Raw genomic sequence first — 18,681 nt, 5'->3', positions numbered from 1 at the left:
AGTCCTGCAACTGTAGCTACGCTGGTGTCCTGACGACATTGGTTGCGACCTTCAACACGTTGAACTTCACACAAGACAGTGAGCGTGGGACACTCATTCATGAGTCGTCATCGTCACATGAGTGTTTCTCCGCGAGAAGGAAACTTCATTAAGTGTTCTAAGTGACGTGCGAGGTGACTCCGAACAGAGGACTCATTGTATGTAGCAACACAAGTACAGGCACACTCTTGTAACCACTGGAGTATTGTCTGTGCAATCGCTTACTCCTGTCATGTTGTAAATTTCATTTCCCGTAACAAGAGTTCCTGTTCTCACAGCGATGTCCTAGAAACCCTCTACAAACCTTTGCAGAACGCTATTGCAAATGATATATTTACCTTGCCCTTCTATTAATTCAGTTTTTCGGCTTAGACATCTTTTCATGAAGGTGAATAATAAAATAATATTTTCCATGTATTGAAGTAGCCGAACCCGTACTAGAAGAATCGCAAGGGAATAGCGTGTCGCATTTATCTGAGCTTCCGAAATAAGTTGTTGTCCAGAAGCAACATGAGAAATGTACCAGGAAATTCTATTTAGATACCAGGAGGAAATTAGTCACCATAACTGCTTATTTCGTGAATTTTTTACGAAGATATAAACCGCGTTTGTCTTTTTTAAACAGCACCCTAAATGATCTATTCAACAACCCACATTCTGAAGTCAATACCAGCTCAAGAACGTATCACAGCGTTTTGTATTTGTGGGGATCTACAGCCTCTAGATGCTTAATAAACGTAAACACGGTAAGTAGTAGTCTACAGTGCGATTTTTATTTTATCGTGTGATTAGCTCATTTCTACTAATCGTCATTGTCAAGCACATCTGTAACATCTGTATTTCACGTCATTTTCAAATCACTCTAAATTACACGTAAAAAGTAGCCATATGTAAAATAACGTATTATGGCTACTTTTTACTTGTAATTTAGAGTGCTTCGAAAATGACATGATATACATATGTTACAGATGTGCTTGGAAACGACGCTTAGTCGAAATTAGTTAATCGCACGATTAAATAAGAATTGCATTACAGCTTACCCCGGACCAGTTTTTAGGTTTATTCTTATCACAGCGTATTATTCCCGGAAACATCACTTCGTTAAAAAAGTATCACAAAATTGACTCTCACTCTCCTGTACTAGTACACAGCGCAGGTGCGTAGGTGCGCAGGTGTGTAACGTATCCACTTGCTGGAGTTCAGAGGAATTAAATAAAAACGCACGGTAAATGCACTAAGAAAATAGTAATAAAAGTGCAGTGTTTAATCAAGGCCTGCCTTTGCTGTTCGGAGCATACGTTTTAAAAGTGCTACGGTACTGTACTATATGTATCCGTATGTAACGAAGAAAATACCATTGCAATTACTGTTCTGCTAACTTTAGGCTCGATATTTATTGTATAATAATGAGAACTGCGCAATACTATTGACCGTCTGAGAGTGGTATTGAAGGTTTTCGCAATGTGTTGTAGGGGTTGTAGATCTTTAAAAATACTAACACTCGCTCATTGTATTGCAAAATATATTGTACTATGTAAGGGTGGCGTTATGCACTATACTGCAGTTCCTGTGCAGACTTCGTGATTCGCAGACATGCAAACAGTTCATACAACGCCTCTGTATAAATAAGGAAACACAAGCAAGAAAGATGAAAGGGAATTTTGCTGAAGTACAGTCATGAAAATAGTTTGAGCTCATACTTAATATGTATTCAGTAACTAGTTGTAGAAATTTTTGACAGAAGTGTAAAGTACATGGAAGTAACACAGTAACAGCTTATTTCTTCATTTCAGAGCCGGCCGGTGTGGCCGTGCGGTTATAGGTGCTTCAGTCTGGAACCGCGTGACCGCTACGGTCGCAGGTTCGAATCCTGCCTCGGGCATGGATGTGTGTGATGTCCTTAGGTTAGTTAGTTCGGTTTAAGTAGTTCTAAGTTCTAGGGGCTGATGACCTTAGAAGTTAAGTCCCATAGTGCTCAGAGCCATTTTTTTCATTTCAGAAGTTTTAATTATTTATTAAAGAGATGCACAATAGCTCTACATACCGATCCTCTACAATAATGTACCTTACTCTTTTCAGGTCTATAGATCACGTCCAGCATTGTGGAAAGTAAAATCCGAGGTGTATATGCACATACCTGTTTTGCGTACGTAAGGTGTAACGAGTTTCACCAAATCGTTGAAAGATTCCTCATTCATCCTTAAAAATTTCCGACAGTTATTTACCTCTGCGGCGAGTTCTCTTAGCATGTTATTACGATCGTGCGTAGAATGCCTTACAAACAGCATTTCCGCCCATCGCCGCATCCTCTTACTCCTTCTTGCGGTACGTAGCGACTGCGATCTCAGTACACGTTAAGTTCTACATCATCACACGCCGAAATGTTTGCTGCGATGAGACAGCTCAAACTGACGCTGCCCGGGCGTAAATATTACGCAGTAATATTGTGAAGCTCATGGCCTCGCACTTCAACACAATATATTGACACGATATTATTGCGCACTAAATATTCAGCGTGTGAGGGCCACTTCGTGTTCTCCTTAGATGAGTAGCTTCTTTAGTTTCTCCTCGTTGGTGCACACTGTACTCACACACACCTTCAGCTAAAGGAAGTTGACGGAATGGCCTAAGGGCATTTTCCTTGCGTTCTCATTTGTGTACTGTCAGCTTCACAACTGGACGATTTACTTTAACCCACGTATGTGTGCTGCTTATTAGTATAGAAGTGAAAGTCAGTTTTGTATTATGTATTTAATAGCGTAAAGATTACGGGAATGGCTACTTTGGTACTCTTTCAAAAGAATTGAGGAGAGGAAATGGATTACCGAATAAATTATATAATTTGCTATGGAAAACAGAGGTACTGTTCATCATATCTTCGTAACAATCAAGTGACATGGAAGGCAAACATGCTTGTTAATGTAGCCCCGGCTGCTGAACGAGTCTTGCTTGATTTGTTTTTTGTTCTGGTTCTGGAGAAAGCGCTATTTGCGGTAATCAATATGTATGTCATATTACGTGGTACATGATCGAATTAACTGAAAAATAGGGAAGGGAAAGCCAGAGAGATGAAAAACCGATGCACTGATCTCACCTTATGGTGTTAGCGCCGGTGACGTACGGGTCGTCTTCGTGGTGGTGTTGCCTGAGGAACAGGTTGAGGTCTCCGTGGTCGAGGTACTCGAGCACGACGCCCATCGGCTCTTCCAGCGTGCAAACGCCGAGCACCCGCGACAGGTGCGGCTCGTCCAGCGCCGAGAGGATTCGGGCGTCCCGCATGAAATCTAGTCTGTGCATGAGAAAAGATTCATTATTTGGAGACAGAGAAATGATCTGGCTGACTGTCTTCTGAATTTCCATCTTGATTTAAATCACTATTTAAAAGTAACCAACTAAGATGTTTAAATTGTAGCAAGTATATGATTTGGTGGAATCATAAATGTGATCTATGGCGAAGGAAAAACACACTTTTTCAGCTGGACATGGACTGGCAGCGGCATTTTTGTACGAACCACAATTCGATTCGCCTCTTCTCGTCAAATAATTATGGTCGGATGTGAATCTGGGCGACACTCGTCCGGAATGAAAAGTCCTGTATCATAACCAATGCGGCACCTTGTTCAGTGTTATTTCCACTGAGTGATTGATCAAGTGCCTCAATAATACTAAACTTTGGTTCGAGTTATGTGACTTCGAGAAGATTCCTGTAAATAATCGGCTCACTCTTAACAGCTTTCGGAAAAATAACGACGGCTTATTAGGATGAATGGTTTACTAGGATGTCTGGTCGACTGGAAAGCAGGACATCTTATGTGCTAGTAAACCTCCGATTATGAGTTTAGGATACACCTTTCAACAACATTTGAGTCTTTCTTATTAAAGATTCCTTAGGAAATCCTGTCCTTGTTTTTCGTGAGGAATATTCTGTCGTCTGGCGTCAAACAGTACCAGGGATATAAGATGATATCGAACAAAAACCTTCTTCACAACATTTCTTATTATTGGTACCGTTAATGGTACATCACTGTGTCAGTAATTGTCATCTTATACTGTTAAAATTCAGATTTCCTGCATCATGTCAGTTAGTTCAGACACTTTTCTCCACTGCTTTGCTTGATCATAATCTCCCCATTACTACATACATACATTGGCATGGTTATTACCAGTGTATTCACCTTCCGGTAGTTTAATGTGAACAAAAGTCATGAAATAATGACAATTTCACAAAGATATTATTAATTCCTTGTATTTGACTCGTTTTATTTTTATTTTTATTTTTTTCGCTTATATCAATTGTTTGTATGTTAAACTTGTCAGTATTTAAAATGTCGAACACACTGTTAATAACTGAGCTGTCTCTGTATTTCCTCTGTAGTTACGGTGCATTGCCTCGTTTTTGTTTATGAATAATTTCATAATCTGAGAAGACCTTTCTTCAGTTCTTAGTATATTTTTCTTTTTTCAATAGACACCAAAATTCAGTTTTCTCGTTACATTTTTACCCGGAAGTTATTACACTCCTGGAAATGGAAAAAAGAACACATTGACACCGGTGTGTCAGACTCACCATACTTGCTCCGGACACTGCGAGAGGGCTGTACAAGCAATGATCACACGCACGGCACAGCGGACACACCAGGAACCGCGGTGTTGGCCGTCGAATGGCGCTAGCTGCGCAGCATTTGTGCACCGCCACCGTCAGTGTCAGCCAGTTTGCCGTGGCATACGGAGCTCCATCGCAGTCTTTAACACTGGTAGCACGCCGCGACAGCGTGGACGTGAACCGTATGTGCAGTTGACGGACTTTGAGTGAGGGCGTATAGTGGGCATGCGGGAGGCCGGGTGGACGTACCGCCGAATTGCTCAACACGTGGGGCGTGAGGTCTCCACAGTACATCGATGTTGTCGCCAGTGGTCGGCGGAAGGTGCACGTGCCCGTCGACCTGGGACCGGACCGCAGCGACGCACGGATGCACGCCAAGACCGTAGGATCCTACGCAGTGCCGTAGGGGACCGCACCGCCACTTCCCAGCAAATTAGGGACACTGTGGCTCCTGGGGTATCGGCGAGGACCATTCGCAACCGTCTCCATGACGCTGGGGTACGGTCCCGCACACCGTTAGGCCGTCTTCCCCTCACGCCCCAACATCGTGCAGCCCGCCTCCAGTGGTGTCGCGACGGGCGTGAATGGAGGGACGAATGGGGACGTGTCGTCTTCAGCGATGAGAGTCGCTTCTGCCTTGGTGCCAATGATGGTCGTATGCGTGTTTGGCGCCGTGCAGGTGAGCGCCACAATCAGGACTGCATACGACCGAGGCACACAGGCCCAACACCCGGCATCATGGTGTGGGGAGCGATCTCCTACACTGGCCGTACACCACTGGTGATCATCGAGGGGACACTGAATAGTGCACGATACATCCAAACCGTCATCGAACCCATCGTTCTACCATTCCTAGACCGGCAAGGGAACTTGCTGTTCCAACAGGACAATGCACGTCCGCATGTATCCCGTGCCACCCAACGTGCTCTAGAAGGTGTAAGTCAACTACCCTGGCCAGCAAGATCTCCGGATCTGTCCCCCATTGAGCATGTTTGGGACTGGATGAAGCGTCGTCTCACGCGGTCTGCACGTCCAGCACGAACGCTGGTCCAACTGAGGAGCCAGGTGGAAATGGCATGGCAAGCCGTTCCACAGGACTACATCCAGCATCTCTACGATCGTCTCCATGGGAGAGCAGCCTGCATTGCTGCGAAAGGTGGATACACACTGTACTAGTGCCGACATTGTGCATGCTCTGCCTGTGTCTATGTGCCTGTGGTTCTGTCAGTGTGATCATGTGATGTATCTGACCCCAGGAATGTGTCAATAAAGTTTCCCCTTCCTGGGACAATGAATTCACGGTGTTCTTATTTCAATTTCCAGGAGTGTATTATACATCGTTCGTAATTTTTTTCGTTTTTGGTATTACGATGGTAGTATTCTTCCGAGCTTCTTCTTCTATGAAAATACATTCGACTGTTTTGACTATCTAGTATACGTTTCGATTCCTGGCAAAGATTAATGCTTATGAGGGGGATGAGCAGGAATTCCGTTGAAATATATGGTTAGTCGCAGCCGCTTGACTAGGGACCGGATAAAATGTCATTATTGACATTCGAATATAACCCCGGCATTCACTAGTTACACGTGTTCAAATTTAGATCTTCAGACACTTTACCAGCTTTCACTTTGACTTCTCGTTCCTTTCATCGAACGGGGAGGTTTGTAATGGGACGACCTGCTAAATATAGCAGTGGGAAAGTCATACGTCAGAATGAAACTGACTGGGAGATTGCTAAGCAAGTGTCATTCGCTCGAGACAGAAGTCGCTATAAAAACGTTCGTTCATCCATCCAATTACTGAGCATTTTTGACTGATAATGGAAACTGCATCAACCTGAATTAACGGAAGAGATGAAAAAGATCCAAGGGATACATACGAGCTCCGTTACTGGTGTGTTTAGTCAGGACAGAAATTCTCAAGAAACTAGCAGATGCGCTACAAGAAAGGCGCTGAGCCTGAATTTTTACATTTAGAAATCCCATGTTCCAATAAGAGAGAAGAAACGTAATACCATGGAACTTGCATATCGCGTAAAATTAGATTAATTCGGAAATGTACAGGAAAGGGCGGACCCTGTTCCTTCCCAATAGCCAACGGTAAGAGGGAAATATTCAAGGGGCGTTGAATAAGAAATATAACACGTTTTTCTTCTCGGTCAGTTTCGGTCGAAAGAATGCGGAATTTATTGAGGGAAATGTGGAATATTCGCGCGTCATTCCCTATATTTCATAAAGTTGCGATAGGTGGCGGAAGTATACGGAGCTTTCAAAATGGCGTCTGTAACGGTGGTGCGTTTCAAGCAGGTAGTTGCCATTGAGTTGCTTTTGGCGAAACAGTGCTTTCCAGATACTCATAGGTGCTTGGAGAATGTCTGGAGATTTGGCAGTGCACAAAAGTACGGTGAGTTGTTAAGCGAGGCGTGTGCCATCTCGCAACAAGGTCGCGCAAAACTGTCCGATCTTCCACGTGCCGGTCGGCCTCACACAGCTGTAACTCCTGCACTGTTGGAATGTGGGGAACCACTAGAGGCGATCGACGGATCACAGTCAAACAACTCGATGCACAACTGACATCTCCGTTGGTGGTGCTGACACACTCGACCACCAGTTCACGTACTGAAAAGTGTTGGCCCGTTGGGTTCCTCGCCACCTAACAGAAGATCACATAGAGCAACGAAGGACGGTCAATGCGGAGTTGCCTGCGCGTTACGAGTCTGATCACGACAAATTTTTGTCGAACTTCGTCACAGGCAATGATACATGGTTTCATAACATCGGATCGGAAAGAAAATGGCAATCCACAGAGTGACGCCACGCCAACTCCCCTCCGAAGAAAAGAACAAAATTGCTTCCTCAGCCGGTGAAATAATGACGATTGTCTTCTGGGACTCTTAAGGAGTTATTCCATTTGATATAATCCGTCATGATGCAACGATCAAGTCGTAAATATATTTTGCTATCGTCAGGAAACTGAAAAATCGACTTAAGCGTGTTATCCACCACAAAAATGAAAACGAACTCTCCTCCTTGACAATACCAGGCCGCACACAAATCTATACAGCCGAGAGGAGCTCACAAAACTCCACTGGACTGTTCTTCCTCATCCACCCTACAGTCCGGATATCGCAACTTCTGACTTCCACGTGTCTGTCCCAATGGAGGAGTAGCCCTCAGGGAAGTACTACGTCGATGATTGGGATGCAGCAAGACCTGGGCTAAGATGTCGACAGATAGAGTGGTACCATGCGGGCATATAGACTATTCCAGTAATTACGTGATTACGTTAAAATATATGGTTTTGGAGTAAACAAAAGTGAGGAGCTATATGATGTATTGGAATCCTAACTAAAATCAATCATCTTCAAAAAAAAAATTGTTGCATTACTTAGTGAGTGCCCCCCTTATTTCTCATCACACAATGCTCGGTAGCTCATGAGTGCAGGCGTAAATTTAGAAGCATTTTACTGTAAGCGAGGTTGTAAAGTGCCATGCATCCCAGGTAATGTCGTAGCAGTCTGGTCAATCAGTTTTACAGAAAATTCAGAGACGAGAGCTAGAAAAGCCCATCAACATTACATTATGTTCCACTTGTTCAGTAAGTGAACAGTGTGACAACCCCCAATGGCCACGGTGCGATGCCCCTCACTTACCTGGACTTCTCGGCCGCTCCGATGGGCAGCGACTTGACGGCGACCAGCCGCTTGCCGAGAGTCGGAGCGCCGCCAAATTCCATGATGCCGTCGGCCTCCGCCACGTACACCTGCCGGCCAACGTCAAGGCGCTAAAATTAGAACACGCCGTGCAGCGACGACTCTCATGGAATCCAGCCACACGCTGAAACTATGATATCCACAGAAGTATCGCAGACTACACTACTTCAGCCTCTAGTTACGTGAGCTGTGAATTCATCTTAATTGTTGTTGTGGTCTTCAGTCCGAAGATTGGTTTGGTGGAGCTCTCCATGCTTATACAATAGGGATACAAAGGGTAGACGAAACTATGGAAACACCAAAAACAAAACGCATTACCGTTCATAATACGGTGTAACGAAACCGTTGACATTCATCAGATTTACCTGACCAGCCGAAATGGTCACATAATCCTTGGCATTAACGTGATCCTACAGAGTAAGCCTTGGGCCCATGGAATACCATGATGTGGCTGCCTAACTGATCACCACATCATGCTATGTTTCGCTCTTGGAAGGTAAGGTCGGCCAGAAGTATGAAACACTGTGAAATAAGACTAATACGACCAAATGACTCCCTTTCATTGCTCCATAGTCCAAATATTATGGTTCCGGTACCATATTTTCCTGTTAAGTGCATTTGCGTCACTGACGAGCAGTTTTGGAATTCCAGTTCGCCCTAATATTCCCTTCTTATGGAGCTCCTGTCATGTTGCTGTGGTGCTGAGAGGATTCGCGAGTGTGATTTTAAACTCTGCTGCGACTTTTGCAGCTGTCGTTCCCTTGTTTTTCGTCGCAGTCGTCATCGATGACAGGCCGTCACGATCACACGAGACTTACTTAGCGTTGTGACAGCGGATGATGCTTTTGTGCTTTCTCTGTATACTGTATAAATATTCGATACTGTGCTTCTTGAAACACCAAACTCTTCGGGTACGTAGGTTACGGAAGCATCCGCCATACGAGCACCAATTATCTGCAGCGTTCGAAACCAGTTAGCTCCGACATAGTGCCTCCCCAACTGCACAGAACACTATTCTGACCGCGACTGACATTTGCAACGTGCTTAGAAAATTAAACAGGTGCCGTTCGTTGTCATATATTGTCATATACAACAGCGTAACCTGCATACTTATCCAGTATCTACAATTATCTTCAAGCATGCATTTCTCGCGGTGTTTCCATACTTCTATCCAAGCCATGTAACTACCGTTGTTCATCCTGCTTTCAGACGTTCGCAGTACCAACACATCAACGAAATGTCGGCTAATGGTACAAAGCCATATCTGTCAGTCAGCCAGATTACTGCACCTGTAGCTATTGAAAATGTCTGCCCCCACAGATACCACTCTGATGTGTTCACTTACGACTACGCGTGTCGCTGAGACTCGCAACCCACCACACCGCGGCAAGGTCCACGACCTGTGGAGGCTCTTGAGTTCTTAATTACTTTTGTTATCAAGTCAGACTTGTATCTACGTTCGAGTTTCAAAACGTAACATTCAGAGTTTTATAATATCACGTGATACTACCTCTTGTCAGCATAACACTGTTCAAAAGAGAACATTGTAGCTCTCTGATTTTCAACAATACCAAATGAATATAAGTGGAAAGAACTACAGATTAAACTTCAGACATCTCTATTCTGCTTTTTACGTACATACAACTCTTCACGGACTTGAATTTAATTTAATGATATCTGAGGTGCACTGTTTCCTTGTAAATCTATTGCGTTGCTATAACTAAAAATCATCAAATAACGGTGTCTGAATATGTGATCGCGTTCTATGAAATACCTTACGTCTTGTTAATGCAGAAGTGTGATAAAACTTCGTAACAGTAACAGTGCCTCCCGAAGCTGCATTACGTTTGGAATGAAGTAGAAGGTTGTGAGTCTTTGATATTAATTAGAAAGCGTCGTCATACATGTTTGAAGTATTCATTTGAAGCTCGCCTTTTGGCGATCAGTGCCATTTGCACACGTTTCATGGAGCAGATTACTGTCTTGTTGGCCACTAATAATTTAATTGAGTTTTATAGCTAAAAAATTTGACTTAAATCTATGGTCCAGTAAAAGCTAGAAAAATTTCTAATTCCGATACTTAAATTCTAGCCACTGCCATGTATGAAAACTAAAGTGAGGCGATGGCCACAATGTAAACACTGATGAGCCTAAACATTGTGACTGTCTTGCTGACAACCTATTGCTCCTCCTCTGGAACGCCATACAGCAGCAAGTCTGCTTGGCATGAATTTGTCAAGCCTATTGCTCCTCTTCTGGAGCGCCATACAAAAGCAAGTGTACTTGGCATGAATTCGTCAAGCCTATTGCTCCTCCCCTGGAACGCCATACTGCAGCGAGACTACTTGGCATGAAATCGTCAAGCCTATTGCTCTTCCCCTGGAACGCCATACAGCAGCGAGTCTACTTAACATGAATTCGTCAAGCCTATTAATCCTCCCCTGTAACGCCATACAACAGCAAGTCTACTTGGCATGAATTCATCAAGCCTATTACTCCTCCTCTGGAATGCCATACAGCAGCAAGCCTACTTGGCATGAATTCGTCAAGCCTATTGCTCCTCCTCTGGAGCGCCATACAGCAGCGAGTCTACTTGGCAGGAATTCGTCAAGCCTATTGCTCCTCCTCTGGAGCGCCATACAGCAGCGAGTCTACCTGGGATGAATTCATCAAGCTTATTGCTCCTTCCCTTGAACGCCATATGGCAGCGAGTCTACTTGGCATGTATTCATCAAGCTTATTGCTCCTCCCATGGAACGCCATACAGCAGCGAGTCTACTTGGCTTTAATTTGTCTAGCCTATTGCTCCATCTCTGGACCGCCATGCAGCAGCGAGTCTACTTGGCATGAATTTGTCAAGCCTATCGCTCCTCCTCTGGAGCGCCATACAGCAGCGAGTCTACTTGACATGAATTTGTCAAGCCTATTGTTCCTCCCCTGGAACACCATGCAGCAGCAACTCTACTTGGCATGAATTAGTCATGCCTATTGCTCCTCCTCTGGAACGCCATACAACAGCGTGTCTACTTGGCATGAATTCGTCAAGCCTATTGATCCTCCTCTGGAGCGCCATACAGCAGCGAGTCGACTTGGGATGAATTCATCAAGCCTATTGCTCCTCCCCTGGAACGCCATACGGCAGCGAGTCTACTTGGCATGAATTCGTCAATCTTATAGCTCCTCCCCTGGAACGCCATACAGCAGCGAGTCTACTTGGCTTGAATTTGTCAAGCCTATTGCTCCTCCTCAGGAGCGCCATGCAGCAGCGAGTCTACTTGACATGAATTTGTCAAGCCTATTGCTCCTCCTCTGGAGCGCCATACAGCACCGAGTAACATGGCATGAAGTCGTCAAGCCTATTGCTCCTCCTCTGGAGCACCATACAGCAGCGAGTCTACTTGGCATGAATTCATGAAGCCTATTGCTTTTTCTCTGGATCACCATACAGCAACGAGTCTACCTGGCATGAATTCGTCAAGCCTATTGCTCCTCCCCTGGAACACCATATAGCAGTGAGTCTACTTTGCATGAATTCGTCAAGCTTATTGCTCCTCCCCTGGAACGCCATATAGCAGCGAGTGTACTTGGCATGAATTCGTCAAGCCAATTGCTCCTCCCCTGGAACGCCATACTCCAGCGAGTCTACTTGGCATGCATTTGTCAAGGCTATTGCCCCTCCTCTGAAGCGCCATATAGCAGCGAGTCTACTTGACATGAATTCGTCAAGCCTATCGCTCCTCCCCTGGAATGCCATACAGCTGTGAGTCTACTTGCCATGAATTCGTGAAGCTTATTGCTCCTCGTCTTGAACGCCATACAGCAGCGAGTATACTTCGTATGAATTTGTCAAGCCTATTGCCCCTCCTCTGGAGCGCCTTGCAGAAGCAAGTATACCTGGCATGAATTTGTCAAGCCTATTGCTCCTCCTCTGGAACGCCATACAGCAGCGAATCTACTTGGTGTGAATTTGTCAAGCTTATTGCTCCTCCTCTGGAACACTGTACAGCAGCAAGTCTACTTGGCATGAATTCGTCAAGCCCTTGGCAGATTTCTGGGGTATTTGGCACCAAATGTCTACACACACGTCACACAACACACGTTCATTAGGGATGGAGCTGGTGTCCAGAGATGTTCGTTGGGTTCGGATAAGTCGAATTTGGTGGCCAAGAAATCAGAGTGAGGTCACTATCATGCATCTCGAACCACTGTATTCCGATTCTCGCTTTGTGACACAGGCAGTTATGCTTTTGGATTCTCATCTGGCCATCTGATGTTATCCATGATCTCACTCACTCCACGCAAATGCCGCGAATGTTGCTTTAGAAGGGCATGGCCGATTTCCTTCCCCATCTTCGAAACGAACAGAGCTCGTACTCCGCCTGTAATTACGTCGATGTCGACAGGACGTTAACCCCCTGTATTACTTACTTCCTTCATTTATCCTGCTGAAGGATGCCAACGCCGTCAGGGAAGGCATCAAGGATGAAGGGATGGAGGTGTTCTGCAGCAACGTTAAAGTAGTCCGCAGCAGTCATTGTACCTTCGTTTACTACCACAAGCGTCATGCAAGGCCAGGTGAATGCCGCTCACATCATAATACTGCTGTCATTGGTCTGCGTCAGAGGTGCGGTGCATGTTTCTACCAGCTGTTAACCTAGATAAAGGCTAATCAGGACAGGATGTAATAATAAAATATGGAAAGCCAACACCTTGTCGCACACACGTGGTTTCACCATGCTTCTACCACTTCCCATAGCCGCTTACGACCGTAGCTGGCGAACGCAACTAGCTTCGCCGTTTCCGAGACTATAATTCCCAGGCGGCGGGCAGTAACAGTCTGCCAATTGTAAAAGACGCGTATTTGACAGTCTAGTATCCTTTTAGAGCACTTTATGTCTAAATGGAAAGTTTTATTATGTAGTTAACCGGTTTCATCTAGTTGAGTTACCACCTTCAGATTCATAATCACAGAACTTGCCACATATTCGACATTGTACAGAATGCTCAGCACATGCTATCTAGGCATTGAAGCGTTCCAAAAGGATACTAGAAATTCAAATATAGAATATCGCCACCTGCGTTCACTGAAGATCTCAGGTAAACACGAAGTCGTTTACGTCAGTGGTTTTCTCCTATCGCAGCTCGTATTGTAGCTACACTCATGCTCATAAATTAAGGAAGATGCTGATACGTGGTGAAACAAACTCTGGTGGACGGTTTGCGGGTTTAAATCACCTCGGGGTATTACCATGCGGTACATTTGCCCTGTGATCGTCGCACGGTGGCGCTGGCAGCAGTCCACATATGCACAGGTGTGTTGGTGCATGTCAGAGTACGGTGCAGCGAGTAAGTTTGCAGACGTTTCCAGACGTTTGAAAAAAGAGACAGCATTGGTCGTATATTTTTTACTATTGCAAATATACGACCAATGCTGTCTCTTTTTTCAAGTATACCTGTTATCTGGTCGTAGTGCACAAGACAATATGGAGTCGCCAATCAAAAAGTTTCCAGACGTGCTAATGGTGACTGTGTGTTGAAAATGGCTCAAAGAACACATATTAATGACGTTATGAGAGATAGAATACTAGGCCGACTGGAGGCTGGTCAAACACATCAGGTCGTAGCACGGACCCTCCGTGTGCCACAAAGTGTGATCTCACGATTATGTCAACGATTCCAGCAGACAGGAAACGTGTCCAGGCGCTACAGTACGGGACGTCCATAGTGTACAACACCACAAGAACACCGATATTCACCATCAGTGCCCACAGACGACCACGAATTACTGCAGGTAGCCTTGCTCGGGACCTTACCTCGGCCACTGGAACAGTTGTCTCCAGACACACAGTCTACAGACGACTGAACAGACATGGTTTATTCGCCCGGGGATCTGTAAGGTGCATTTCACTTATCCCAGGTCACAGGAGAGCCCGCAAAGCCTTTTGTCCAGAACACAGTACATGGTCATTGGAACAGTGGTGCCAGGTTATGTTCACGGACGAGTCCAGGTAAAGTCTGAACAGTGATTCTCGCCGGGTTTTCGTTTGGCGTGAATCAGGAACCGGATACCAACCCCTTAGTGTCCTTGAAAGGGACCTGTATGGAGGTCGTGGTTTGATGGTGTGGGATGGGATTGTAACTGGTGCACATACACCCCTGCATGTCTTTGACAGAGGAACTGTAACAGGTCAGGTGTATCGGGACGTCTTTTTGCACCAGTATCTCCGCCTTTTCAGGGGTGCATTGGGTCCCACCTTCCTCCTGATGGATGATTAAGCACGGCCCCACCGAGCTGCCATCGTGGTGGAGTACCTTGAAACAGAAGATATCAGGCGAGTGGAGTGGCCTGCCTGTTCTCCAGACTTAAACCCCATCGAGCACGTTTGGGATGCTCTCGGTCGACGTATGGCTGCACTTCTTCAAACACCTACGACACTTCAGGAGCTCCGACAGGCACTGGTACAGCAGCTGCTCGACCACCTGATCCACAGTATGCCAACCCGTTGTACAGCTTGTGTACGTGTGCACGGTGATCATATCCCATATTGATGCGCAGGAAACAGTGGCGTTTTGTAGCACATGTGTTTCGGGACGGTTTTCTCAACTTATCACCAATACCGTGAACTTACAGATCTGTGTCATTTGTGTTCCCTATTTGCTGATGCTATTAGCTCCAGTTTTGTGTAGTGCCACGTTGTGTGGCACCACATTGTGCAATTATCTTAATTTATGAGCATGAGTGTATAACTGATCTCGGTTCGCCCGTACTCGTTACCACGTCACGTGTGCGATGCCATCAGGCATTCGGTTCTGCGGTGGACAGGGGTCTAATATTTTTCTCATCAGTGTATAGCCCTTCTGCATTTTTCAAGTACGGATCATACACAGAAGCATTACCCACTGCAGTGAGTAAGGCATGGTTATGCATGATGTTTGTAGCAATAATATCTATGGTATTAAGATAAAGTCTGACAATGGAGTACTTACGGTTCCAAAGGCGCCGTCGGATATTCTGGAGATCATGCGCAACCTGTGCCTGGGGAACTCCGGCAGAGTGGCCTGCTGTAGCCGCATCTTGAGCGCCGCCAGTGCCTCCTGCAGGTTGCTGGACTGTAGGCGAAAGCACAGCGTGAGCGAGGAGAACACCACCTCACGGCACAAAGACCATGTGATGTAAACGTAAGATACTCTCTGACAACGTTATTACCATTCATTTTTAGTCTGGATTTCCATAGAGTCCTTAGAGTCTTTAAATGCGCTCTACAGTACTAATTGGTAATACCTTTTTAAACACTAGAAAATATTGTTCAATACAACTTTTCCCGATATGTCACTGGTTCGTAGACCCACGTTTCAGACTCTTTTGCAAGTGTCCTTCATCAGGTTACTGTATTTAACTGAGCCAGTGACACGTAGAGGTCCTTGTCGCGTACACTTGGTTTCACCATGCTTAGACCACTATCAATAGCCGCTTACGACAGTAACTCGCGAACGGAACTAGCTTCGCCGTTTATTAGACTATCATTCCCAGGAGGCGGGCAGTAACAACCTGGCAATTGTGAAAGTAGCGTATTTGGTGGTTGAAAATATGTTTATTATTAAGATCTTATTTATAATTCTTTTATCTAGTGTAATATCATCTTGGTCGCAGTGTCACTTCGTTAAGAACGTCGTTTTACATTTGCGTAGATGATGAGAGGAGACAAGAGGCGTAGCTATGATCATTTATTAACAGAGCCACTTTTTAAAAAAGCCGATTTTGCGCCAACACGAACCTAATACATCAAATGTTCCCAATCCATGGATGAAATTAAACTAGTTTTAGTATTGCTGCAAGGAACGGTCACTGTTCTGTTGTGGCATTTTAGAATCTATTATGTCTGGCACACCGATCAGAAAATCCTTTTCTGCTTACAACACTTACGCTGTAGTGCCACATTCTGTTGTGCAAAGTAACGCTGTGAGATGCAGTAGAGGTCAATAAATTAGGTACTACGTCATCCGATCGTTTAACAACGTCTGATTCATAGAATCGAGGAACGGATTGACATCTTTTGCTCAGAGGTGTCGCTACTGATGATAAAAATCACGAATGAAGCAAACAAATACTCGTTAAAGTCTTTCCCTGGGAATAAAAACGTTTAACTAAGGAACTATGCTAGATGGAGATAAGCAGGTTTCTCTAAATGTTAAGTTAACACACGAGGTTTTAACGGATACACTTCTACATGCGCACTGATACCTCAATCACAAGAATTTCAGTCACTGGTGGTGTTTCCACAAGATGGTGCATTGCCACACTGGAGTTATTTGCTCGCCCGTTCTTCGATGGAACCTTTCCGGACAAATGTATCGGTAGACACGGTCCAGTATGATGGCCACCACATTCACCAGACATATGGCATTTTTTGGAAGAGTCGCTAAGAATAAAGCGTTCAGTTCACCAGTTCCTGGTGTACAAACTCTTACGGCATGAATACGAGATGCAGTACAGGCGGTACGGCAAGAGATATTGCCAAAGACATGCAAAAAATCTGAATATCTCCTTGACGTTCTATGGACTACAAAACGTAGCACACGTAGAAGTGTATCCACAAAAATATTTCTGAGCTAATCTGGCGTTTCCAAACTGCATAGCTCTATCTAGCATAGTTCCTTAGAAATATTTTTTTGTTTTCACAGAAAAAACTTTATGCTCACTCTGTAAATTTTTACGTACTTTGTATATGAAGTGATGAACTGGCTGCCAGCATTTATACTGCCAGTGAATATTTTAAAGACACTCACTGCAAGTGCCAAAACGCATTTCTCCCACAGTTCTCGATGCTACGTGGTGTCAATTTTGATAAATGAGGTACATGTACTGGGTGACAGACAGCAGATTTCGGTGATCATTTTGCAAATGCCTATCAGTGCACACAGCAAATATATAAACCGCACGAAATATTTCTAGCCGGCCAGTGTGGCCGAGCGGTTCTAGGCGTTTCAGTCCGGAACCGCGCGACCGCTACGGTCGCAGGTTCGAATCCTGCCTCGGGCATGGGTGTGTGTGATGTTCTTAGGTTAGTTAGGTTTAAGTAGTTCTAAGTTCTAGGGGACTGATGACCTCAGATGTTAAGTCCCATAGTGCTCAGAGCCATTTGAACCATTTGAAAATATTTCTAGAGCATTTCATTTCCTGTTTCCACTTCCAGGAACAAAATCACAATACAGACTATAAAATCAAAAGCTTATGTGAGGGAAGCAATTGTTACGTTAAGAGGGCGTATTCTGATAAGGTATTGCCCTCTCGTGGCGATCTGTCAGTTTCCTTTTTGACACCATTGCGGTAAATGACAAAAGGTTCATAAATAGAAATATGTAAATAATTATGTAATGGCGGATGTCATGGTGATAGGATCCCACTGTTTCCGGCCGCAGTGAACATCTTCATGGAGCACGATGAGGAGCAAGCTCTTAACTCAGCGACGTTGCGTCCTTCTTGATTTCTATGGTAAATTGACAGTAGCTTGCTGATACTGCAACAATGCGTCCATCACATAGATGCTGACTATGTAAACATTAAATGTACTGTCGAGATGGCGAGGAGTGGCAAGCTACCGTTGCTGAATCTTTTAGTTGAGCGGAAGGCACGAGGCCGGCGTACAGGAGACGAACGCACACAGATTGGTACTTGAACGCAGTAGTTTTCACCATTCTCTACACAAGAAAGCGGTCCTGAACATGTTAGTATACAGAGCAAAGATTGTTTCTGGTGGTGACCATCTACAAGCTGAAATGTACCAGCTAAGACGCATGTCCAGAGAGAATGGTTACAACAAGGGAGTCATTGAAACCGCTTTCATATGCCACCAACGAAGGCCTAGTGAACAGCCAAAAGAGGCCAAGCCGGCAGGATTCCTTCCGTACTGTGAGGTAACAACCAGCAAGAGAGGATGCGCACTTCAGGGACATGCGCTGAGGCCAAGGTTCTGGTCCGCCTTCAACATACGAGATATGCTACGCCTTGTTAAGAACGACGTAGCCTTCCAGTGTCCGGTGTGCATGGTCTCATCTTTGAATGCCGTTGCATGTATACAGAAGAGACTTTCGCACTGTTGCTTACTGCTGTGATGAGCATACGCGACATATTAAACAACGGGAGATTTAGAAATTGCCGTACTTAAACATTGTCTGGGGAAACGACCCAAAATAAAATTAGGTAAGAATGGCGTCTTGGCTCGAGTGTCATCATATTGGGACTACATTATCAAGGAAGCGACCGAGATTAGAATAAACCACTACAATTTCAGCCGAGACCTGGGAAAGGAAGCGACTGAGATTAGA

The 18,681-nt window shown here is 44.9% G+C and overlaps 1 protein-coding gene across 1 annotated transcript in view; it reads right to left on the bottom strand.

Annotated features, from left to right (window-relative positions):
- LOC124776755 (discoidin domain-containing receptor 2-like) overlaps positions 1 to 18,681 on the bottom strand; it is a 198,800-nt gene that overhangs the window by 9,691 nt on the left and 170,428 nt on the right. Inside the window, exons 13-15 of the mRNA XM_047251888.1 lie at positions 15,343 to 15,465; positions 8,296 to 8,405; positions 3,134 to 3,328 (exon numbers count right to left, since the gene is read on the bottom strand). Coding sequence (XP_047107844.1) covers positions 3,134 to 3,328; positions 8,296 to 8,405; positions 15,343 to 15,465 — 428 coding nt within the window. The remainder of the gene's footprint in view (positions 1 to 3,133; positions 3,329 to 8,295; positions 8,406 to 15,342; positions 15,466 to 18,681) is intronic.

The sequence above is a fragment of the Schistocerca piceifrons genome, chromosome 1 (assembly GCF_021461385.2).
Source record: "Schistocerca piceifrons isolate TAMUIC-IGC-003096 chromosome 1, iqSchPice1.1, whole genome shotgun sequence".
NCBI lineage: Eukaryota > Metazoa > Arthropoda > Insecta > Orthoptera > Acrididae > Schistocerca > Schistocerca piceifrons.
Note: the sequence above shows the minus strand (reverse complement) of the source record. Positions and strands in the feature narration are given on the sequence as shown.